Below are 25,858 nucleotides of genomic sequence, written 5' to 3' on the forward strand. Positions count from 1 at the left end.
CACACTCCTCTCTCTCCCCCTTGGAGCCCAGGAGGGGACCTGGGGCATGACAGCAAACCCCACCTTGCCAGCATGGTCAGTTCTGTCTTGGCAACAGGGGACCTATTTATTATCCCCTGCGGGATTCCTGGCCTGCTTGGCGCCTCCTATCAGCCCCCAGGGCCTGTGGCAGCCGTGGGTTCTAGCACCATAGCCCCAAGGGTCCTCTAGACTGGGCCACAACAAGAGAGAAGTCCTTAACTGCAGCTGCCCACCCCAAGGCAGGGAGCCCCACCAGATCGATCAATTGAATCTAACTTCTCTTAGGTGCCAGGCCCTTGCTCTGAGCCCAGCCTCTCCGTGCTCACCTCTGAACACAGGGAACTCGCCATGGCCTCTGGGCTAGGACAGTTCTGAGTGCCTGCTCCTGCAGAAAGCAGGCCCTGATGCCAGGAGTTCATGTCAAACTCTCATCAAGGGCAGGTGACTCAAACGCCACCTCAACTTGCGAAGATTCAACAACGTATGCTACCATGCTTTGAATAACCTTTCCTACCAGATTTAATATACACTGGCTGGTTATAGGTTTAGGAATTAAGAATCAAAAGATAAAATCTATAATGTCACTACCTAGAGCAGGGCTAGGAGAATGATGAAAGGGTTATAGGTTGTGTTCATATCCAGCTCTGGGTAAACGCCCACCAGTCAGTTGCCTGAATGTCATCCCTTACGGCCGAACCCAGCTGGCAAATCCCTCCTCTCCAGGGCATACCTTCAAGTATTTCAATTATAATTCACCTTTACTGAGCTCCAGGTGAACTCATCTAATTCTCCTGATGACTCTATGAGACAGTTTACAGATGGAGAAACTGAGGCTCAGAGAGGACAAGTAACTTCCCCAAGGTTGTACAGCCAGTAAGGGCCGGAGCAGATATCTGAATTCATCTGGAGTCAGAACTGAAGTCTCTTGAAGATTAAACATGCACCATCTCTTCTCGTTCCCCTCACAGCAGCTGGATTCCAGACCATTCATCAGTCCCACTGCTCATTCATTCATTCTTTCTCACGTTCATTCATTTATTAAGTCACTCAAGTGACTTCATATTGATATTCCCGAGCTCAGGTTTGGTGCAGGGCAAGCTGATCCTATCTGTCCCCCACACGCGTGCCTGCATCTGCCACACACTCAGGACTCCACCTGAGAACATGAACTCCATTTATTACAAAAGATAGGGTTATCACATTGTACTATGAACAGCCACAGCCCCTGCCAGACCTCCAAGGTCCAGAGAGGCAGCCTGGATGGAGGCCCCTAACAGCTCTCCTTTGACACACCCTCCCCCAGCAACAAAGTCCTGGGTGGGTGGGGGCACCTGACTGGGCCTTGGAGTGGTCCTGTGTCTATAAAACCAAATAAGTCCAAGGACCCCAGGCATATATACTAATATATATATGACATATATATATATATAAATATATATATATATAAAATGTAGGCCACGGCTTCCCTTCCATGGAGTGTCGCTAAGGTGGGACCACCAACGCCCACGGTGGGAGAGAAGGAAGTTGTCTGTGGCAGGGACTGGGGTCTGCTCCCAGAGTCAGCACACACAGCTGTATCAGTTCGAGTGGCTGGTCAGCCTGGGCACCCAGGGTTGGGGGGTGGCGCCCAGTCCTGCCTAGCCCTGGCAGCTCTAAGCCACCTGGATCTGCAGGTCCTCGTCCTCGTCCAGGTCACTGGCTCCGTCCCCCGCCTCCTCGGCACCAAAGCGAGCGCTGCGGATCTTCCCAAAGAGGGGGGCATTCTGCTGCTGTCGGCGGAGCCTGTGGGGTGGGGTGACAGGCGGGTCAGAGACAAGCCTGATCCGCTGGTGCTGACAGCAGCTAAGCTTCCCCTAGAGCTTCCCGCTGCCAGGCACCAGACTGAGCCTTCCACAAACATTACCTTGTCTCACTTCATCCTTCCAGAAGCCCCCGAAGTGAGGGAGGTGCTCCTGTCACTCCCATTTTACAGATAGGGAAACTGAGGCACTAAGTCCCACAGACAGCAGCGAGCAGGGGCTGGGCTCTGAACTGGATGGCTGGCTCTGGAGTAGGTAGGGGGGTAGGGGGGATGGCTTGAAGAGGTGAAGCAGCCGGTTCAAGGTAAAGCGGCTGGGATTTGAACCCAAGCCAGGCTCCAAAGCCCATAGGAAGAGAGTCCAGGGGTGGGGGTTCTGAGTCCCCTACATCCCTGTCAGTGAGAAAGCCCTCCACCCTTGTTCTTCCCCACATTAAAATTCCTAAAGCCAAAATTTACGAGGCAGACTTGCCTCTAAGAAGAGCCAGTGGAGGAAATGCCCATCCCCCCTCCTCCCTGGCTCCCCGCGCCCACCCCCAGCAGAGTAGCCGCCTGGCTGCATCTTACTGGAAGGCATGAATTATTAACACGGCAGGGAGGGGCGCGGGCGGGGGCCTCCATTACTGCATGGTGATTTAGTGAGCTGTCCCCGGAACATTAAAGCACAAAAAGTTGGGAAATAAGATGAGGCAGCGGTCCTGGGCAGCCCAGCCCTTCCCATGGAAGCACTTGAGAGCCTGGGCAGAGCCAGCTTGCCTGCCCATTTTGGGAGTTTATGGCTCCCAAAGAATGTGGCCAAGACTGCGGGAAGGCCCTGAGGCTAGGCGGCCTTGTGAGGGGCCCATGTGCTGGAGTGGGGGGGCGCGGGGGGGAGACGGGGCGGGGGCTGGGTGGAGTGGGCAGAGCTGGCCAGACACTGAGCTTGACTTGCACTCATGACTGGGCTCCTTGACGACACTTCATAGGCAACATCCCAAGCATCTGGGGAAACTGAGCCTTGGCTCCCCAGGTCACACAGCTATCAGGTCTGGCTCCACAGTCTGTGCTCTTAGCCACAGACACTCAGCACATATATAACAATACATGCTCTGTAAATAAGGGCTCAGGTGGCAGATGGCCAGGGAGGCAATCTGACCTGACCACCCACCACCTGTGCGGTGGTGAAAGGACTTAACCCTCTTGTGCCTTAGTTTCCTCGTTTGCCAGCCCCCTGGGGGTAGAAAAAAATTTTCCTTCCTGTCTCTCCTAGGAGCGTGGTTCTTAAAGCACAATGTTGTTGACCAGTCGCTAAGTCATTTCTGACTCTGCGACCCCATGGACTGCAGCACGCCAGCCTTCCCAGTCCTTCACTCTCTATCAGAGTTTGCTCAAACTCATGTCCATTGAGTTGGTGATGCTATCCAACCATGGCACAATATCTGACCCCAATACTAAAGCTCTACTACTATTTGGCATTTATCACGGGCCTGGTCCTTTTATAAGCACAGATCAGCTCATTTAATTCCCACAATCAAGAAGTAATAAAAACTGTTATCAACCCCATTTTACAGATGAGGAAACTCTGAAAAAAAAAAAAAAAAAAAAAGAGGTTAAGTAAGTGGCCCAAAATAACACAGCTACTTAGTGTCGAGCCAGAGTTCCCACCACCCAATCTTAGCAGCAGAGACTGGGCGCTGTCTATTCCATGAAATAAGAGGATGGAAGTAAGGGCCTGGCCTGGCACAGGAAATCAGTCTCAGGTGGAAGCTTGTGAAATGGGGCGGGGCTTAGACTAGACATTCTCTGACATACCCCAGCTCTAAGGGGAGTCCGGGGGAGAGAGCCACTCTCGGGGTGTTGAGATGGAGTGGGAGGCAGAGCGTGCTGGGTGGGCCCCCAGACCTCCTGGTCCTCCCTCACTGAGGCGGATGGGTCCTGTCTGCAGCTGAGGGGTCCGGGCTGCCATCAGGGCCGAGATCCCACAGACCCCAGCTGGTCCAGAGTCACCCAAGCCGGAGGACCTTGCGGGCTGCTTGTCCTTCTTCATCAGAGACTGCCCAGATCCACCCGCCCTCCCTGCTGCCCCACGTTGGGCCTGACCTCTTTGGCTGCTCTCTCTATATCCGCTGGCTGCAGGACACAACTCCAAGGCTCCCAGCTGGTCTTACTTCCTGCACTCCCTTCCCTGGTTTCCGAGCCCTGGCCCTTCCTGCTTGAAGGGGACAGGATTCTGGCCCCAGGACATCCGGATCTCCTCCTTCCCTGTCTTCCCCTCTAGGCCCATTCGGCTGGAGCCCCGACCCCGACCCTGGGCCTCCCTGGGCTAGAAGCGCCCCTGCCCTGTTTGTGCGTCCCAGCTGGGAGTCCTCGCCCCGGGGGCGGCACGCTGGGCCCACCTGGACTGCACATGTTCCAGCTGCACTTGCAGGTTCTCACTCTGCTCCGTCTGCTCGTCCAGCGACCGCTGCAGCTTCCGCGCCTGGTTATGGGCCTCGTCCAACTGCGGGGGTGAACGGGGCCGAGAGCATAGGAGTCACCTTGGGTTGGGCCAGCCTGCCCTGCCGTCTGCTGTGGACCAGCCACTCCTGCTGTTCCTCTGTGAGAATGATCCTCCTCGAAAGCAATTCCTGTCTCTCCTTCGAGGCCTTTCAAATGCTATCATCTGGAGGCCCAGCTCCTCCAGGAGAACATCCTTTTTTTGCCTCTTCTTGTGGCAAAAGAAGAGGCATCCTGTTGCCTCTCCCTTCCAAATCTACCCATCCTCCAATGCCCCAAGCTACTGATCCACCCATCAACCCACCTACCCGTATATTCCCATGAATCTGTCCATCTGACCATTCATCCATGGAAATATTCATCTGCCTATGGAGACATCCACCAACCCACTTACCATCCATTGATCTATTCAGCCACCCATTCATACTACCCTTGTCTCCTTCCACTCTTCCAAACCCGTCTCCCCATCTACCCATCCTTCTGCCCTTCTTTCCTTCGGTCCATTCACTCCTCCACCCACTGACAGTCAGCTGTCCACCTTTCCACTATCCACTCAGTCATCCACCTTTCCACATATCCATTCATCCACCCATCTATCTACCTACCCCTTCCTCCATCCATCCATCCAACCACCCATCAGACATCTGTTGTTACATCCCATCCATCTCTCCTCTCTCCCAACCATCTGTCCATCTATCCCCTCATCCATCTATTCATCCATCCATGGAGTTATCCTGTCCGTTTAACCAACTCCACATCCACCCACTCATCCATTCATTAATCTACTCAACCACTCATCTACGTTATCTGTCCATTTCTCTTCCCATCTTCCTACCCACACACCACCTGTCACCCACCCACTCTCTCCTGAGTGCCTCCCGAGAGTCAGGCCTGTACCAGGCACTGGGGACCCAGCACGGAGCAATACAGGAGGGCCCTGCAGCTCCACCCCCACTGAGCCCAGCCGAGGTCTGCAGGCTGCACGCTGGGCCCTGCAGGTGCTCACCTCGTCCTCAGCCTGGGCCAGCTCCTTCTTGAGCTCTTCCACCCGCAGCCGAAGCTTCTTCACCTCGGCCTCGTGCTGCTCTACCCGCCGGTTGGCATGAGCCAGCTCCGCCACCTTCTCCTGGAACTGCTTCTTCAGTTTGCCGTGCACGTGCTTCAGGTCGGCCAGCTCCTGCAGGAGAGCGGAGATGGAGGAGGGCTTATGCTGGGAAGTCCACGAGGTCAAGTGGTTCTGGGGGTACTGGGGTCCCTTCTCCCTGGAACCTCTCTGAAATGCCAGCACTAGAGTTGGGGGAGGAGCTGGAGGCTAGAGGTGCCATCTAGTGAGGTGAGAAGGCCTGGGGGTGATGAGGGGGAGGTGGGTGGAGTGCTGGCTCCGTTCTGGACATGGAACTCTGGGGTGCCTGCTGGAGACGACGTGAGGTGTGCAGTAGGCTACTTGAGCTGAGTCTCGTTTTCTGGGGAGGGACAAAGTCAGGGCTCTTTGATGTATAAATGGCATTAAAGCTCTGGGTCAGCTGAGGAGTGCGTTTCGGAAGCAAAGAGATCTGAAGCCAGAGTGGCTGGGAAGATGAGCAGCCAGGAGAGGAGCTGTCCACACCTGAGCTCTGGGAGCTCTCTGAGCCCTCAGTCTTCACATCTGTGAAATGGCCTCTTGAATCCATTCTCTGTTCCATTTCCACCAACCTCAGCCTGGTCCTGGCCTCCATCATTTCCTGCTGCCCCCAGGAAATGGCCCAGACTCCCCATTCGCTTGCCTTCTCATCCGTCTTCTACCCGGCAGCCAGTGAGCACTCAGAGCCACAACTTGATCGCACCTACCTCTCACTTTTCAAAGGTGGCTCAGGCCTCCTGCCTCACCTACCATATCCCTCTTGCCTGCTCTCCTCCAGCCACACCAGCCTCCCTTGTTCCTCCAAAGCTCCAGGTCCCTGTCACCATGGGACATTCATTCACATCATTTTCCAAATCTCCTCCTGGAATCAGCCCACTGTCAATGTCTGCTCTCCCTGGAGACCTGGGCTTAAACGCCACTGCCTCAGGAAAGCCTCCCCAGGACCTGGGCCTCAGCCAGGTCACCGGGCATCCCCTGTTTCTCTCTCCCTGCCAGAGCCACGGAGCTGTGTGACCAGCATAAGCGTGTGACGGAGTCTATATCCCCCTCAGCTATCAGCTCTACGAGGGGAGGCCATGTCCCTCCTGTCTGTTCACGGCTGTGTCCCCACCACCTAGAGCAAGGCCTACACGCAGCTGGAGCTCAATAAACATTTGTTGGACCAATGAAACGGCTGTTGAAAGGATTAACTGCTGTTGTTGTGTTTAGTTGCTCAGTTGTGTCTGACTCTTTGTGATCCCATGGACTGTACCCTGCCAAGCTCCTCTGTCCATGGGATTTCCTAGGCAAGAATACAGGAGTGGGTTGCCTTTCCTTTTTCCAGGGGATCTTCCTGACCCTAGGATCGAACCTGCATCTCCTGGTTGGCAGGTGGATTCTTTACCACTACGTCGCCAAGTATTCTCCATAACACGGGCAAAAAGCACCAGCCCAGAGCCTGGCCTACAGTGGTACCCCACAAACCCAGCTATAATGGTGGTATCACTGAGCCTGGCCCACGGCGGGTGCCCAGGAGGAGCTGCTGCAGGCAATCACCTCCTTGGTCTGTAGTCGTTACTTCAAGGATCTCTGGCCCCCTGCGGTCTGGAGCTGGATGCCCAGGAGGTGGTCTGCCCCAGCCCTCGCTGCAGCCCCCCTCACTACCCCACCTTGTTCTTCTCGAAGAGCGCAGCCTGGCTGGCCCGCAGGTCGCAGTCTAGCGCGCTGGCCGTCTGCCGCCGTCGCCGGGCCAGCGCCTCCTCCAGGTCCCCGACCTGCGCCCGCAGCTTCTTGTTCTCCCGCTCCAGGCCCAGTTTCTCCGTCTCCAGCCGCTCCCGGCGACCCCACTCAGCGGCGTTCTCCGCCTGCAGCCGCTCCATCTGCAACAGGGCAGGACAGCGGGAGGGGTCCACAGGGAGGGGACCGGCACGGCCGAGCGGGAGGTTCCCCCTCACCACCTCCTCCAGCAGTTGTTTTGGCTCCAGGAAGCAAGTCCAGCTGCAGCAGCTATAATTAACCCGGGCTTATTTGACACGCACAGGGTGTGAGCCACAGAGGCCCACCCCTTGCAGACTGGAGCACCCAGGGCTGTGGCTGGTTCCTGTCCTTCTGTGAGTGAGTGACTGATGGAGGCAGGGCCCCCCGGGTGCCCCCAGACCCTGGGCCCTGCCGGTGGCCTCACCTCACCCCTCAGCTCCGCCATCTTCCTGTCCATGCTGGAACGCGCACCCAGCTCATCCTCCAAGTCTTCGGACATGCGGCCCAGCTCGTCCTGGTGGGCCTCCTTCAGTATGCTGAGCTGTGTGATACAGCACAGGCTGGTTAGGTGAGGACCACCAGCTCCAGGGAGGGGTGGGCGCTGGTGCCGGAGGGCTCAGCAAGGAGCCTCACGTGGTGCCCAAATGGGCCACAGGGTATTCAGAACAGACCCTGAATCTGAACGCATCTGCCTCCTCCGACATCTCTCACCTTCTCCCTGATTATCATCCAGCCTCCCAGTGTCTATTCTTGGGTGCCCTCCTCCTGCCCTCTGACTTTCTCTCGTCAACCCATTTTCTGCAACAGTAGCCCTTTTATCTTAAAAAAAAAAAAAAAAGATAAACCCAGGGGAATTCCCTGGTGGTGCAGTGGTTAGGACTCTGAGCTTCCACTGCAGGGGACACACGTTCCATCCCTGGTTGGGGAACTAAGATCCTATAAGTAAGCCACTCTGTGTGGCCAAAAAATAAACTGATTAATTAAAAAAAGACACAGCCAATCATATCCCAATCCCAGGTTCCCTAAGAACCGACCTTTCCCTATGGTCCCACAAAGCCATCTCCGCTCAACCGCATCGCCCATCCCCCCTCCCCAGAGCTCTCTGAGCCTCCTCTCTAGTCCTCAAATTCGCAAGCTCCTGTCCATTGCAGGCTTCACACTTGTGCTTCCCTCTGCTCGCTGCCCTCTTTCCGAGGTGAAGGGCTGACTTTTCTCACTCTCAGGCCTTGGCCTAAATGCCCTCTCCTCAGGGAGGCCTCTCCTGTCCTCCCTGCCTAGAAGGGGTGCTTCTCCATCCCCCCACCTCCCCAAGAACGTGAGCCTGGGAGACAGCATGTCTGTCTGCCCGCCTTCGTTTCTGTGTATGGCCTGGGCACCCTCAGCAAACACTGGCTGAACACACCCAGGGGATCTGAATGCAGGTCTGCCTGTGGGTGTGGGGCTGGTCACATCAGAATTGCCTGGGGTGATCTGAAATAGTACAGAGTCCCTGTTGTAGAGCAGAGAAAATTGTCAGAGGAATGCTCATTGCAATGGCATGAATGAACCTTAAATATGCAATGTTGATGGAAAAGAAAAACCCAGATACCAATGAGAATCTTTATAGTTATGTATCTGTAAAATTGCACAGTTGGGTCTCACATTTCTTCAAATGATTACACGATTTGAAAAGATTAAAAAGATTCCTGGACCTAAGCCCCAAAGGTGCTGATTCAGGAGAGTGAGGGCAGGGTCTGGGAAGCTTTTTTTTAGGAGACTCCTTAAAGAGATTCTACTTAAAGACCAATCTTTCAGGGCAGTTTCAGGCTCGGGTCTGTGAGCTGCCCATCTTTTGGAAAAGCAGGGTGGCTGCGCCCCCTGGTGGCCATCAGGGTCTGCACAGGGAAGCAGTAAAGGAAGCCCAGTCTGACCCCAGCATGCTGCTGCTGCTGCTGCTGCTGCTGCTGCTAAGTCGCTTCAGTCGTGTCCGACTCTGTGGGACCCCATAGACGGCAGCCCACCAGGCTTCTCCGGCCCTGGGATTCTCCAGGCAAGAACACTGGAGTGGGTTGCCATTTCCTTCTCCAATGCATGAAAGTAAAAAGTCAAAGTGAAGTCTCTCAGTCGTGTCTGACTCAGCGACCCCATGGACTGTATAGCCCACCAGGCTCCTCCATCCATGGGATTTTCCAGGCAAGAGTACTGGAGTGGGGTGCCATTGCCTTCTCCGGACCCCAGCATGCAGGAGTTTCCAAACTGCAGGGGTGGAATTTCCTCTCTGCCACCTAGAGTCTCAGTTTCCTCATCTGTAAGATGGGGACACCAAGTATGTTTCCTTGACTGCTGTGAGGCTCTAGCAAGATCTCGTACCCACTATGTGCCCAGTGAACATCCAGACTCCTTCCCTTTGTCTTGGTCTACAAGGCTGGTGGGATCCCCTTGCAATCTCATCTCTCACTAACTACCCTCCAGCCACACTGGCCTCTATTTCTTGAACCCACTAGGCTTGTCCTGGCCTCAGGACCTTTGCATTTGCTGTGCCCTCTGCCAGGAACTTTGCCTCCATCTCTTCTCAACGGTGGCTTCTTCTAATCACTTTAGGTCTTGCCTTGAATGTAACCCTCTTAGAGAGACCTTTCTATGACCCACCACCTCATCTCTCTGATTGTGTTTTGAATTTCACAGTTTCTGAATTTATCTACCTGGTTACTGTTGGTGTTCTCCCCACAACCCCTCCTCCACCTCCTGCCCCAGTCCACAGATCACCACATGGCATAGGGCTGGTGCTTGACAGTGAATGATTGAATTCCCCTCTTTCTCCCATTCCCACTGCTGAAATTCAATGACAACAGTACTGCTTTCTCCAGGAAGCCCACCCTGGTCTCTGAGACTCACTTGCTTGAGCATCTCCTGCTTGGTCTTGCTCAGTTCCTCGTACTTGATCTTCCACTGGCTGAGCTCTCCCTCCAGCTTCTCGATGTTCCTGCTCAGTGCCATTTTATCCCTGGGGAGGGGAGACGTGGGGGTGAGCCCACTGGGGCCCTCTGCTGAGTCCTCCAGTCCCTTCCAAGTCCAAGACCAAGGTGTCGTGAGAGGTAATCTGTTCTATGCCGCTCCCCTGGCTTCCGGTGGTTTGCTGCATACCCCAGGCCTTGGCACCCCTCTCTGTGGCAGGCAACCTGGTTGTGCAATCTCCTGGAGCTGCACCCTCCACACAACTGTGGGAGTCCAGCCCCTGCTGTGGAGAGTGTCTGGTTCTCCAGGGCACCGGGCCCTGGGCTCATCCATCAAATAATACCACCACTCCCCTCTATCTGTTTTATGCTGACTTGGTGTGAACACACAGCTCTGCAGTTGGAAAAGCTGGAAAGCACTTTCCGGGACTCTCTGAAGGAGGAGTCCCTTCTTGTCACCATCACTGGGTGGGAGCCCCATAAACTGCTCTCACGCCCCTCACCCTTCACTCTGCCCTGAATGTGCAGGAGGCGCCATGGCTATTTGGCCACATGCAGTGTTTCATGACCAACCCCCACACCGCGCTGGCCTCCCATTCTGAGAGTTTAGCATTCCTTTACATTTCAGTTAGTACAACAGGTTGATTTTTGTTCACTGTGCTTAAACAGAAATGCAGCATCTCAGTTCTGGAGGCTCCAAGTCCAAGACCGAGGTGTTGGTTCCACGGGAGGGCTGTGAGAGGGCATCTGTTCTATACCTCTTCCCTGGCTTCTGGTGGCAATATCTGGCGCTCCTTGGCTTGCAGGAGCATGGCCGTGATCTCTGCTTCTACCTTCACAAGGGCACTGTGTTGATTTTTAAAAGATTTCTGTGTGTAGTTATCTTATGCCATCTTTGTGTTTAATTTCTGGGTGGAAAAGGGGGTGTTACTAAATACTCTCCATGATCAGGCAAAAATGACCAATCAAGGTCACTGGTGACCTCCGAGTCCTAAACCCACTGGTCAGAGCTCAGTCCTCTTCCGACTTGACCAGCTGACTGCTCCCTCATCCACGAAACGGCTCCTCCTGCTTCCTCTTCCCCTTCACTGGCTCCCTTCTCCTGTATCCTTTGCTGCCTCCCTCTTCCTCTGATTCTATAGCTGGTGGGCTCCAGGGCCCCATCCTTTGACCTCTGCCCTATCCACTCTCACCCCAGCTCATGGTTTTCAGCATCATCTATTCGCTGATGACTCCTGAATTTCTACTTCCAGCCCAGACCTGTCTTGTGAACTCTATAGACTCATTCACGTCCCCAAATGCCTTCCTGCTGAATCAAGCTCAACATGTCCAAAACCAAACTCCCAGCTTCCACCTCTCAGTCCCTGTATCCCTCCTTCCCTGCTAAGATTTTTTGCCCATGGCACTCTCCCTGCACGAAGGCAGGGATTGCTGGTCTCATGGATAACTGTATCCTCACCAAGCACAGTGCCTGACCCAGATCCCTGACACATATTAATTGCATTAATTTTAAAAAGCCCTCATGTTGGGTCCTTGGGTACAGTACCACTGTTCTCAAGTCCCGAGAATCAATGGGACTCAAAGGGGAAGTCCCATTCCCTTTCATTGAGTCTCAACTTCTGTGACACGGACTTTGATTCTGTGATTCCGAGGAGGCCCTGGTATGGCCTGGCCCACCCCCTAGCCCCTGCCTGCCTCCCGGGACTCACTCTCGTTCCTTGAGCAGCACCTTCTGGGACTCATCCAGCCGTAGCCGCAGGGCGGTCAGCTTGGAGGCATCTTCCTCGACGGTGGTGTCCTCCCAGGGCAGGCGGCTGCGCTCCTGGCGGCCTGAGCTGCCCCGTGGGGCCCCAGCCCCTGCACTGCGCACCTCCCAGCAGCCCTCAGGCTCCTCTGGTCTGCTCTTCAGCAGGCTCTCCACCAGCTCCAGCTCCTGTGGGGACCCAGGCAGAGGTTGGACTAATGATCGCTGAGCCCTCACCCTCTTGGCCTTCATCATAGCCTCTCCCAGGTCCAGGGTCTGGCATCAGCTTGGTGGGTAACTGTGGGCAAGTCACACAGTCCTCTGGACCCCCGTTTCCTCTTCTGCTGCCTGCCTCTCCACCCCTGGAGAGGGAGGGCCGCACCCTCCCCCTTCGCTGCTTAGAACTGCACAGAGTCAGCCACTCAGATTCCCTGAATCCTGGAAGATCCCCCAGAAGAGGTGGTAAGCTCTCTGCTGCTGGAAGTATGCAAATATTTGGTGGGACACTGATGAATGCAGAAGCAGGGATTCCTACAAGGAATAAGGACTAGATCCCTCAAAAGGGATTCCTGCTCAAAGATCCCACTTTTCAATGGGATTACCTGAAACATGATAAGTGACGTGGTAAAAGATGCATGGACTTCCCTGGTGGCTCAGTGGTAAAGAATTTGCCTGCCAGTGTAGGAGACTCAGGTTCAATCCCTGGACTGGGAAGATCCCCTGGAAAAGGCAATGGCAACCGACTCCAGTATTCTTGCCTAGGAAATCCCATGGACAAGGAGCCTGGCGGGCTACAGGCCATGGGGTCACGAAAGAGTCAGACACCACTGAGCGACTATGCCACAACAGTGAAAGATACACAGGAAGGCGGCCTCTGGCGCAGAACCAGCTCCCAGACAGAAAGCGGTGAGGGTCGGTTAGCTCAGCCCTGAGCCCTCTTCCTCCCTGCCAGCCTCCTCTTCCCCGCTGCCCTTGTCTACCCCCGGCCTGCCTCTGACCACAGACCCAAGATACCCATGGCCTCTGTCCCAGCCCGGCTTCTCCCACAGTCATTCCAGATGAGTTTGGACTGGTCCCTTCCTCGACTGACCTTCAGTTTCCCTATCCAGACTAGGACAGTGGGCCTGAGGAGTGAAATTCTACTCCTCTTATATCTCAGACTGTCTGGGTGGGGGCCTCTGAGGCCATCTGGTCCAAAGCTCCAATTCCCAACTGAGGAACCAGGGAGGGAAGAAGGGGATTGCTGGAGGGTCACAGAGCACAGACATGGCTGGGCTGGAGAACAAACTCAGGCTGCATCCTCCGAGCTCCTGCTGTGGTACCTGCCACCTCCTGGGGTGCCTCATAACCGAACACGGAGAGGACAGGAAGTGTCTGAGGCTGGCTGATATACAGAGGCTCATCCTCTTCCCCAAAGAAGAGCAAGAAATGTCACCTGCAAGCACCAGTCAGGCCCTGGGGAAGAGGGCTTCAGCCACCAGGAGGCAGCAGTGCCCACTCTAGCCCACAGGTAGGAGAGGGGAGGGGGCATTGAAGACTCTTAGGAGCTGGCATGACTGGGGATGGAGCTGGGAGCAACCTGAGCCTAGATTCGGTCCCTAGACGGCCTTCAGGTGAGTCTTGCTTGTTCGGAGGAGGCTGCCCTCCTCACATATGATTAATGTTCCAGATAGCCTAATTATTATCACCATGGGCTGAGAAGCTCATCTGGGGTCAACTCCCAGCGACTCCAGTCACCGGCTGGGAGCCACTGGTAATTGACGTCTCAGCGCCTCAGTGTTTTCATTTGTAAAGCCAGTATTTCCTGGGTTGCCCTGAGAATTAACTAGGTAGTGTGTATGCAGAGCCTAGCATTTTGTAAGGGTGCCCATGGAACGATGGAGGCTTTGCCCAGATTTACCAAGCACTCCCAGCCTCTCGCTATTTGCACAGAATTTCCATCACCTGTAATGCATTCCTGCACTTTCACCATCAAGTTCTCCTATCTCAGCTCAAATAGGACCGCTTCTAGAAAAGCTGCGGTGAAGCTCCCTCTTCAGAGCCTGGCTCAGGGACCTCCTTCTGTGCTCCCATTGCCCTGACACCCGCCCCTCCCTCAGCTTTGATAGACATCTGTTAAAATGTTTACTCCTTTCTCTAAATTGACTAAATGAACGGATTCAGCTCTGGGACTAATGGATGCCTTTGAGGTAAGTTCTTACAACCTGCTCCTGCTCAGAGAGGATGATTTGTTGGTTTTGTTGATTACTCAGGTATGGGACGGAGAAGGCAACGGCACCCCACTCCAGTACTCTTGCCTGGGAAATCCCATGGATGGAGGAGCCTGGTAGGCTGCAGTCCATGGGGTCGCTAGAAGTCGGACACGACTGAGTGACTTCCCTTTCACTTTTCACTTTCATGCATTGGAAAAGGAAATGGCAACCCACTCCAGTGTTCTTGCCTGGAGAATCCCAGGGACGGGGGAGCTTGGTGGGCTGCCGTCTATGGGGTCGCACAGAATCGGACACGACTGAAGTGACTTAGCAGCAGCGGCAGGTATGGGAGCGGCGGGACCACCATAATCAGGGACACTCTGCCCTTGGGGTCTGTGGGAGGAAGGTAACCTGGGGCCCTGCAGGGCAGAGCCTGAATCCCAGAAGGTGTGATACCTACCCACGTGCCAGGCCCTCACTTCCCTTTCTGAGCCCTACAGCTACAGCTCCTGCCCGGGTTAATCAGCCCCTCCCACTTCCGGACCCCAGCGCGAAGGCCCCGCCCAGAAGCCCCGCCCCTCGCCGCGCACCTGGCTGCTCTGCGGTCTCTCGCATCCGGATCCGACGTCGCGCACCGGCACTGGCTCCTGTTCCCTTTCTGGCTCCGTCTCGGGCCCATCGGGAGTCCTGTCCGCGGTCCCCCGGGCGCCCCGCAGCCGCGCCAGCTCGCGACCCCGCGCCTCGCACTCGCCCTGCGCTTCTTGGCGCTCGCGCCGAGCGCCCGCCAGCTCCTTGGTGAGCGCGTCGAGGCGCTGGCGCAGCTGGCGCACCTCCTCGCGCGCCCGGTTGCGCTCGGCGCGCACCTTGCTCCACTTCTCGCGCCAGTTGGCGGTGCAGTCCGACCACCAGCGCATGGTCTTCTCCATTTGCGCCGCCCGCGCGCGCGCCTCCTCCAGCTCCCGCAGCCGCAGCTCCTCGCGGCTCTCCCAGTCCCCGTCGGCCAGCAGCGCGGGCGCCGGCGGCATGGGCAGCGCAGGCGGCGGCCCTGGCGAGGGCGTGCCGCTGGGAGGCGTGGGAGGAAGCGAGTCTGCTGGCCCCATGCGCTCGGGCGACGGGCTGCCCAGGATGGTCAGGAGGCTGCCCTTGGACAGCTGCGGGGACTCGGCCAGCCGGGGGCTTGGCCCGTGGCTCATGGCGTGGCCGCGGGGGGCTGGCAGGCTCGTGGGCGCTGGGCTGGAAGTTCCGGACTCAGAGGCGGCGCGGCGGACACGTGGCAGACGCGATATCACTGTGCATGATGGCCACTGCTACTGGGTGCTCTCCGGGCTACGGGGAGGGGGACGCTCCCTCCGACCTGTGGGAGAACACAACCATTATTTGGAGGTGGCCACCAACCGCCCATGTCCTTAAGCTCAGCCACGGGAAGCAAAGGGAACGGCATCACCGGTAGAAGGAACAGCATGGCAAAGGTGGAAGGAGTGCAACTGGCGCCTCCAGGAGCCCCAGGGAGGCTGGAATGGTGAGCCAGGGCCTGCAGCTGCTTCCTCACTGGCCTCCAGATAACCCCCTTGAGTCCCTTCCCCCTGGAGCAGCCACCGCTGATCTGAAACCTTAATCTGCTGTCCCTGACCTTCAGGTCCCATCTCTCGCATTGAATGGCTTATACTGCTCTCCACCCAGAATGCCCTGCTGCCAGGAGTCCCCTCCCAGCCTCTTCCTGTGCTGGGCTGACTCTTCCCATCCTTAAAACTTAGGTGAAATAGCGTCTTCTCCAAGAGGTTTTCCGGGACCCTTCAGGCCAGGTGGTCAGCCCCTGCCCAGGTCTCCACCAGCCAGCCTCACTGTACTATTTTTCTGTGTCCCTGTGAGCAGCCCATCTTCACCCCAGGCTGTGAGTTTGCTGAGGGCAGGGGATGGCTGGCTCTTGGTCTTTGTCCCAGCACATGATGACAATAATAATGACATTTATGGAGGGCCAACTACAGGCCATGCCTATGTGAGCTATCCTCTCAACAGACTCGAGGGCAGCTATAGACATTTACTGAAGAGGAAAGGGAGACTCAGCAAAAGTAAGCCCTGGAGTTGATCCAGATACACCATCCAGAAGTCCAAACACTGGCGTGGGTCTGGTGAATACATGCACGCACTGGTGGTATGATGGAAGTAAGCTGGGGTCTAGATGGGGGAGCCGTGCAGTGTGGTGAGGTGTCCCCCCATGCCGACCACTGAGCTCTGCTGTTCATTGGCCACATCTCTTTTAAAATAAGTGAGACACATGCCCCGCTCTGTCCCCAGCCTGCCACGCTCTCCCTCAGAGTGGCTTCATGCTGACCACCGACAGCTCCTTGGGCTATCTCATACTTCCTTCCCCATTCAGCTGGGCCTGACCCTCAGAGCCTCACTGCAGCCCCTAAGACCTGCCCTGATCGTTATTCCTTCCTTTTCTGGGTGACCCATCAGGGCACTGCTGGTGGGACTCTCAGCATCCTGGAAGAGTGTCCCAGTACTGTCTGGCTGTGTCCCTTCATCAGTCTTTTCCAGCCTCTAAGCCCCCCACTTGGCAGCACATCTGATGTCACAGTTTATGGTAAAAAGAGGAGCTGTCAGGCTGGAACTCCCTCCTTGTCCTGCCTTTAGCCCCACAGCCCCCTCCTCTCTGCCCTGAAGAGGATGGGGGGCTCTCCCCTCCTTGGGTCAAAGGCCCCCCCATCCAGCTTCTCCCACCCCAACCAATGATCCCCCTCCAAGGAGCCTGCTCCCTGCTGAAGTCTCTCCTGGCACTTTCACCTCCCTTCTCTGTCTCCTCCCTTTCCAGGCCCATCCAGAGTGGGCCACACTTGCTGTCTCCCCCTCCGTGCACCTCCTTCACCCTCTCTCATCAAGCCTTACCAGCCTGGCCTCCAGCCCCCCTGCCCTACCCTCTGGGCATGTCTCAACTCTTGCATGTATGCCCTCTCGAGCTCTGGGCACCTTCCAGCCCTCCTTTCTTGCACCTCTCCTTCCCGGGATGTTCTCTGGGTTTTCCTCCTGTTCTCCAGCGGTCCCCCATTAGCCTCCCTAGTTGGCAACCTGGGCTCATCCCTGCAGTGCTGGCATCACCCCAGTCCTGGCCGCCTTCTCCTTTCTGGCTGCCCCTGCCTAAGCCATCTCTCCACATCCGCAGTAACCCCCAGTCTCTCTCCCAGCCTGGGCTGCTCTCCAGAACCACTCACATGTCCCTCAGACAACTCAGACTCAGCTTGGTCGAATGGGACTCCCTGTCTCCATTCCCCCACAACTGGAGCCTCCTTCTGGATGCCCTCTCTGGGAGAAGGGTGCTTCTTTACTACTTCACCTTGTGGGGAATATCCTAGAATTGGCTTTCTCTCCACCTCCAAGTCCTGCCAGTCTGTCTGCCACACATCACAGGGATCCACCTACCTTCTTCCTCCTCAACCGCTAACCTGTCAAGGCCACCATCACTTCCCACTGGGGAGACGGCAGCCACCACTCTCCCTGTCCCATCCCCCTGTCCCCTTTTCCCTCCTTCAAATCCATCCTCAAGAGCAGCAGCCAGAGTGAGGTTTTAAAAACACAAACCGGATCGTGCCAGTGGCCACCACCTTTGTCATTACCAGTAGCTGTGACCCCTCCCCTCCCTACAGTCAATTCCAAACTCACTCTCTCAAAGGCTCCAACACCAAAAACGCATTGATTCCCCCACTTGTTCACTGTCCCCACTGCCCACCCTGTCCCTTCTCTCCTTGCTACACCCACCCAAACGCCCTCAGTGTTCCAGCTACCTCACTCGTTCTTGTCTCTCCAGGCAGAGCCGTCTCTGGTTGCTTCCAATGCTCTGCCTGCTCTTGCCTTCACCAGTATAACCAAGCATCACAGGTTTTCCACCACTGTGGACCAGTGTTCATTTAAATTAATGACTATTGCAGTCACAGTTCCTTAGCATGGTTCAGTGATCCTACTATTGGCCTGGCCAAAAAGTTTACTTCAGTTTTTTCCCCTAAGATGTTATGGAAAAACCAGAACGAAACTTGTGGCCATTCCAATATATTTCTCCAGTGCGTTTGCCCTTAGTTTACCGTCTGTCTTCCTTCACCAGGCACCAGCTCTAGTCTCTGCTCTGTCATCAGTCTCATGTAAACCACTGCCCCATATGGGGCCTCAGTTTCCCCCCTGGTAGAACTGCAGTGAGGGGTGAGGGAGGCCAGGGCTTCTAGAGCAAGAAGTCCTTCAGATTCACCTGGACATTAGCTTAAAATGCAGTTCCTGGACCTCACTCCTCAGAGAATCATGTTCAGTAGGGATTTGCATTTTAACCATCCAAGCGTGGGATATTTTGAGTAACTGGTGATGCTGTGTCACCACCCATAGTTCCATATGTACAAACATGTCTATCTCCACCCCAACACCTGCACAGACTAGGTTACGCCCCCAGACACAGCCCTCTGGGCTTAGGTTTCAGTTCCCTGTACACCCAACTCCCCAAGGGATCCCTGGAAGGCTGAGTACCCACTGTGACTATCTTTCCACCTGTGCAATGAGGTGACTGGCCTAGATCCCACGTGCATTCACAGACATGTGCACACTCAGACACATAAGCAATCCCATACACGTAAATATAAAGTCATGGGCAGGCACACACATACACGGAGGTGGCCCCATAGGCACACACAACAACTATGTATATGTTCAGAGAGATGCTTCCTTGTAGATACAGAGTCACAGACACACCTGAAGACATACATATGCCCACACGGATACACACAGAGACACGCAAAAATACATACTCATCCCTGAGACAGGCAAATGCACACACGCATATACACAAACACACGAACGCATATACAGACACTCGCAGTCCTCTTCGCCCTAGTTTCCTGGCCCAGCTCCACATGGAGAAGCTCTTGGAAAAGAAAAACAATGTGAGAGCCTGCGGGGGAGGGGAAGGAGGCAGGAAATCTGAGTGCCAGTCCGGCGGCCTCGCTAGAGGCCAGAGCTGTGCTGGGAATGGGGGGTGGTGAGGCGGGGGTCCCTGGGGCCAGGCCCCTGTCTCCTGGGCCCTTCCTGCAGCCCCTAAACCGAGAGGGCGGCAGGGAGGGGGCTGCTGCCACATCTTCTCCGCCTCTGGGAGCTGCCAGGCGTGAATGGGGCTTGGGGAGGGGTGGCCCGCTCCTTCCAGGAATCCCAAGCCTGTCGTGCAGGGCCAGGGCAGGCGCCACCCAGGCCCCTAATGGCTTCCAGGCACCCACGCTTAAGGGAGGGGTGGGGGGGACTGGGGGAGGAGGGGGGTCAGAGAGGCTCTGGACAGGCCTCCTGCCTTTCTTCCTGCAGGCCCAGGTCCCCTGAAGGGTGTGTGTGCACACATGTGTAAATGGATGGGGGTGGGGTGTCCCAAGGTTGGTTTTCTGGAGAAGCCCACCCTTGGACACACCAGGAACCCTGCCTCACACTCAAAGGCAGCCTAGCAATGCTTCCCCTCACCTCTACCCCCACCCCACTGACATAACACAGCTTTAGGGGCAGACATACACACACCAAGCCCTGGTAACATACACACTCACCAAGAGAGATGCAGCATGGAGGTTCAGCTGGCAGTTGTAGAGACTGCCTCCCGCTGCCTACCCTGCCTGCCCTTCATCGCCAGGCTCAGTGTCTTCCTCCCCTGGGGTGTGCGTATGTGTGTGGGGTGGCCTCCCGATTCCTGCAGTGTGTCACCACTCCCCATGGAGCAGGTGGAGGAGGTACCAGCCTCCACAGGCCCAGAAAGTCCTTCCCACTCACCCTCCCCTCTCCTGTGCCCACCCCCCACCCCCAGCACCAGCCAGACGGGTCTATTCCTGCTCAAACCCTCAAGATCTCTGCTCAGCCTGATCCCCTACTCAGGATGCCCAGCTCAGACTCCGAAACCCCACCCATCTTTCAGGCTCAGTTCCACCACCTCCCGGAAATGCCTTGGTCTCCCCAGCCCCACTCTGCCAGGGGAGTATATCCCCACAGCCTTCCAGAACCAGACCTGGCCAGCTGCCCTCTCTCCTCTTGCAGTTCAGTCCTCCCCCAACCCAGGCAGGACACCTGTGCCACCCGGAGCCACTAGCACAGGCCCTGCACACAGGAGGTGCTCAAAGTTGGCTGGTGGGGTGGAGAGCAGAAAGCAGAACCATGGCTTCACATCCCCCTAACTGGGTAGCAGAGCCACCTGGGAAGGCTTCCCATGTGGCACTAGTGGTAAAGAACCCACCTGCCAGTGCAGGAGATGTAAAAGATGTGGGTTTGATCTCTGGGTTGGGAAGATCCCCTGGAGGAGGGAATGGCAACCCACTCCAGTATTCATGCCTGGAGAATCCCATGGACAGAGGAGCACAGTGGGCTTTGTACGGCCCATAGCGTTGCAAAGAGTAGAACACCACTGAAGTGACTTAGCAAGCATGCACAGGTCCGCATGGGACTCAAGAGCTCCTGAACCCCAGCCCCACAGTCATCCTCACTGCTCCAGGCAGCTGCTGGCCAGGACAGGAGAATGTTTTGACTGGATATTTGCCTCAGGCAAGGCCTTTATCAGCCTTGTCTAGGCAAAGTGACTGGTGGCTCTTGCTTCTAGTGGACCTGTTTGGAATGTTCTTTCTCCTTTCTCTAGCAGTACCTCCTACACATCCTTTAGGACCTACCCCTGGGTAACGATCCCCTGGGTAGCCTTCCCCAACCTCATACACAGAGTATGCTCCCAAAATGGCACCTCCTGTTCTTCAGCAGTGGCCACACTGAGAAACCACAAGGGCATCCTGGACTCACTGGCTGTCAGCACAGGGCCCACCATACAGCAGATGCTGCATTAATGCTTCCCAGGCTGATGGGTGGAAGATGGACAGCTAGGGGTTCCCCGTAATCAGGGAGGGTTGCACCATTCTAAGGATCAGGAGTCACTTTAGGGTCAGGCTCTGAGACAGGGGTGTCAGAGCCTGTGGCCAAGGTCAAAGTCAGAGGTCATCTCATGGCCAGGTCAAGGATCAGGCCTCTTACCTGAGGGGGTCTGACTCGCAGGGGGACAAGTTTATTTTGTCCTTACTGTGTTTTGATGGCTCATATCTAGTGAAAAGAATAAGCAGTGCTGAGGCCTAGATGGGGCCCAGCTTAGGGGGCTGGGGTGGGTGTGGGATGGGATGGGATGGCCCAACTCCTCCCTCCAGCTCAGAAACCCTCTATAACCTCCCAGAACCTTTCAGGTGGGGCTGTGGGGCTGGCCTGTGGCCACAGGCCTGGCTGTGGGCAGGGAGCAGAGCCCAGCAGGAAACCACAGAGGACAGCCTGATTGGATAAGTGCAGGGCCCAAGGCTGGTCTGCCCACAAACTGGGCACTTGTCCCTCTGACCTGTCACCCGTGTTCCCGTCACTGGACCTCCAGGAGAGGAGAGGGAGGCAAGCTGAGCCTGTAGGCTGAACCTGAGCCCTGGGGGGTAGGCACCCCTAATCCGTTCCCAGGTACCTCCATCTCAGAGAAGCCAAAGATATCCTGGACCACTAATCATAACTCGTTTTTTTACAAATGGGCCACCTGAGATCCAGAGGTACAGCTATTGGTCCCCATCAAGGACCAGCAGCAAAATTGGGTGTGTTTTGGCGGGGGGTGAGGGGGGGGGCGCTGGATTGCTGGGATTGGATGCCTCCTCTCCTGGATTCTGATTACCTGAGGGGCAAGGTGCCCCTGGGACCACCTACACCATGGGGTCCTCAGTCATCAGGCCAAGCACAGCTGGGAGAGGATGGGAGGTTTTCATGGGGTGGACCCCAGCCCCGGGGCTCTGAGCAACTTCTTGAACTATACACTCTAGTACAGTGGACTTCTCAGGAGCCCCATCTGTACCTCTGTGACGCTGTTTGATACCTGCAAGGCCACGCCCTCACTGATGCTGTTTTCTTACTTGTAAGATGGAGAGAGGCACTAACAAGATACCTAAAAGCTTTGTCCAACCAGTGGGCAGAATCTGTGCCGACACGAAGTAATCCTACCTCCTCAACAGCCCTACATAACCCACACTTAAGACAGAGAAACTGAAGCCGCGGTGGGGAAGGAGGCTTGCAGGACATCACCAGTTCTCACAATCGTTAATAGTGGGACAACGGAGGCCCACTCCCTTCTCCTAACACTAAGCCGTCGCTCCACCTGTCCCAACTCCTTCCAGACATTCCCTTTCTGCCCTCCCACGACCACGAGTCGCCTAAATCCTCACTTCCTCTCCCCCTCCCCAGCACAGCCTCGGTGGGATGAGGGAGGAGGGTCTCCCGGCCCAGCGAGACGCGGTCCCGCCCACCCCGCCGCGCGGCCCCCCATTGGCAGCCACCAGGGGCGCCGTGCTCCGATTGGCCCGCGCCGCCCGTCCGTCCCGCATTCGCCATGGTGACCACGTCGGGTCCCCCGGGAGAGGTCCAAATTCCGCCCCCGCCCGCCGCCGCCGCCGCCCCCCTGGGGTCTGGCCCCAGCCCGCTGCTTTTCAAGGGCGGCCCTGCTCTCCCCCCACCCCCAACTCCTGAAGCCCCTTCCACTCCTGAGGCTGGGGCTCCGGAGGTAGGGGAGCCTGCGGAGGGGGCTAGGAAGTTCTGCTCGGAGTTTGGGGGTTGCTGCGGACGCGGGAGCTCCCGCTGCTCCTCTTCCAGCACGCCCCGCAACTTAACCCCTTCCCTCCCGCTGAAGGTTCCTGGCCTGGAGGGAGTTCCCGGGACGCCGTGGCTTTCGGCCCCCTGCACTACCGCCCCCGCTCACCTCGGCCGGCGACCAGCGGGCTCCGGACGTCCGATCCGCCGCGGCTGGGCGGAGCGGGCACGGGGCTTGCTGCGGCCGCCGCCGGGAGGGCCGAGGGAGGGCCGCGGAGTCTCCTCCTCCCTCCCGGGGGGAGGGGAGAGAGAGGAATCGGCGGGGCGGGGGCGGTGGGGCCCGGGCGGGATGCGGCCCCACTCTGACCCTGGCCCGCAGAGTTGGTTGGGTGGGGGACCCGCGCCTAACTTTGGGGAGAGGGGCGCGGGCTGAGTTGGTGGGATCGCCACCGAACGGGCCGGACCCCGACGGAGGCCCCACCGCGGCGTTGGGCCTAGAGAAGGGGGAAGGAAGGCCGGGTCTGGGGGCCCCGTGGGGTCGGCTTTCCTGCCTCATGTTTCCCTGAGCGGCAATGACGTACTAGGCGCCCAGCAGCCGAAGTGGGCACCGTCTGTCCCGGGCTCAGCACGTGCAGCTTGTATACCAAGCTTATATACTTTTGTTACCTACATTCTTCCCAGTGCTAGCTCTGCCACCGAGTGGATGCGGAGCAGCAAGTCCCTGCACCCCATCGGGCCTCAGTTTCCCCTTTGTGCAGCAGAAGGATGGACCACAGTAGCCTCGCGCATGTTGAGAAGCGTGGTGGAGCCGGGTGGAGGTTTTCTCGGATGTGCCAGGGTGCTTCCTGCGCAGAGCCGGCCTCGACTGGCTAGGGGAGGGGTGGGCCGGTCCCACGCAGTCACCTTGAGGGGTACTTGCGTGCGCCCTGCCACTTTGGGGCTTCCTCCCTTGAGAGTGAGTGTCTGTGGTTACTTCGAGAAAGGGGGAAGCGGTCGCCTTACAGCCCTCTTCTTACCACATCCTGTCCCCTGGAAGGCCGATGAGGTGAATTCGTGTTAAAGGAGGACCAGAAGTTCAGAGTTGTGGTGGAGGGAACCTTGCTGTATTGAGTCTTTACGTGGAAGAAACTAAAAATAAAGAAGATAAATTAGTTTGAATTGATAATTAACAATAGAGGCATATGTCTGTCTATTGCCCTTCGCAAGATGCTGTGTTTCTGTTTTTGTTTTGTACAAATTGAAGGTTTGTACAGCTCTCATGTGGAAAGCGAGTCTGTTGGCACCAACAGCATTTGTTCACTTTGTGTCTCAGTGTCACATTCTGATAACCCTAAAAATATTTCACTGGCAAAAAGATTACCAGTTGCTGAAGGTGCAAATGATAACATTATTTTAGCAATGTGCATGCGTGTTAAGTCACTTCAGTCATGTCCAACTCTTTGGAACCCAATGGACTGTAGCCTGCCAGACTCCTCTGTCCATGGGATTCTCCAGGCAAGGATACTGAAGTGGGTTGCCATGCCCTCTTCCAGGGGATCTTCCCCACCCAGGGATCAAACCCCGTCTCTTCTGTCTCCTGCATTGACAGGCAGGTTCTTTACCTCTAGCACTACCTGGGAAGGCCCTTTTTAGCCATAAAGATTTTTAAGTTAAGGTTTATGTACTTCTTAAAAGACATATGCTGTTGGCACACTTACTATACTAATATAGTGTAAACGTAACCTTTACCTGCACTGGGAAACCAAAAAAATTCATGTAACTCAATACATCGTGAGCTTTGATTTACTGTGGTGGCTTCGAACTGAACTGGAAATATCTCCGAGGTATGCCTGTATTTGGGGGCTTCCCTGGTGGCTCAGATGGTAAAGATGGTAAAGAACCTGTATTTAGATTATGGTTACTATCATGCATGCAGTAGCATCAATGAAGAATTGGCTCTTTGCAGCAAGAGGATCATTTTTGCAAACATATTTGAGAGTTTCACACCTGGGTTCACTCAATCCTGTGACAGTCGAACAGTTCTCTCTGCAAGTTCTTGGTCCGTTCTTTTACAGAAGCTCTCTTCCTCTGTGGTCGGTGGCTGCTCCTTTTCCACAGCATCACTTAACACCCACTTCACGAAATCCCACGCTTTTTTGCAGGATTTGTAGTTTCGCTCATAACCATGTGCTTTGTCTTGGCACGGTTGAATGTTGATAGCATCTGACAATCAACTCGGGACAGATTTTGCTGGCACTAGGTGGGGTTTGAGAGGGAACTGACCTGTGAATATTGTAGTGGCTGACTTTTGCTTACTGTGTACTTTGGACCTGTGAGATTCAGATATTGAGTACTCAGACAGCTGGAACACCCCAATTTTAAACTTGGGGAAATGCTCACTGAGGCTGTTGGCTGAGACTTACCCAGAGTTTCACAACCAGTAAGGACAGCTGTGGACCAAGATCCCAGAGTTCTTTCCTAGAGTTTCTAAAGGTGGGGATATGCATTAAGAAGACGGAGGAGGCTGAGTTGATGGTGAACCTAACCTCCAATTGTTATTTTTCAGCTTATTTTATTATTATTATTGGCCACATCATGTGATATAGGGGATCTTAGTACACTGACAAGGGATTGAAGCCATGCCCCCTGCATTTGGGAGCCCAGAGTCTTAACCACTGGACCACCAGCGAAGTCCCAGTTATAAAATCATCATGATAGAGCTATCTGTCTCAAAGAGAAGAACCAAAAATATTGTCCCAGGCATGTCTGTTGCAGGGGTTGAGGGAGGGAGAGCTACCCACTCATAGAACCAAGCTGTGTCCTGACCATAGGCTTGGGAGTTCACATGAATTAGCTCAGTGTTATAGCCAGGGCTTCCCAGGTGGTGCTAGTGGTAAAGAATCCACCTGCCAAAGCAGGGGAGGCAAGAGATGTGGGTTTGATCCCTAGGTCGGGAAGGTTGCCTAGAGTGGGAAGGGACAACCCACTCCAGTATTCTTGCCTGGAAAATTCCATGGACAAGGGAGCCTGGTAGGCTACAGTCCATGGGGTTGCAAAGAGTAGGACAGGACTGACTGAGCGAGCGTGCACACGTAGCCATCCTGTGAGCTGGTGGTGTTACCATCATCTCATCGTGAGAAAAGTGGGGATTAGAAGCCAAGCGACAGACTCCAGTCACACGCTGGGAGGTCTTAAAGCCCAGATCTGACTTGCAACTTTACCATTTCATTCCTGTTGCTAAAACCGCACCTCCTGGCAGCCTACTGGATGCAGCAC

General features: G+C 55.7%; 1 protein-coding gene across 2 annotated transcripts; it reads right to left on the reverse strand.

Moving 5' to 3' along the window:
- Window positions 1,179–22,866, reverse strand: CCDC102A (coiled-coil domain containing 102A). Of its 2 annotated transcripts, none has more exons than XM_018062042.1 (9): window positions 22,773–22,866; window positions 14,611–15,374; window positions 11,794–12,017; window positions 10,026–10,134; window positions 7,576–7,692; window positions 7,064–7,273; window positions 5,301–5,471; window positions 4,195–4,298; window positions 1,179–1,803 (listed from the first exon to the last, which is right to left on the reverse strand). In XM_018062042.1, exons 2-9 carry the CDS (start codon window positions 15,211–15,213, stop codon window positions 1,674–1,676), a joined length of 1,668 nt encoding a protein of 555 aa, XP_017917531.1. In that variant the 5' UTR covers window positions 15,214–15,374; window positions 22,773–22,866; the 3' UTR covers window positions 1,179–1,673. The 2 variants fall into 2 exon arrangements, with proteins under 2 accessions (XP_017917531.1, XP_017917532.1); XM_018062043.1 differs by lacking the exon at window positions 22,773–22,866 and adding an exon at window positions 19,579–19,710.

Source organism: Capra hircus, chromosome 18, assembly GCF_001704415.2.
Source record: "Capra hircus breed San Clemente chromosome 18, ASM170441v1, whole genome shotgun sequence".
Classification (NCBI taxonomy): Eukaryota; Metazoa; Chordata; class Mammalia; order Artiodactyla; family Bovidae; genus Capra; species Capra hircus.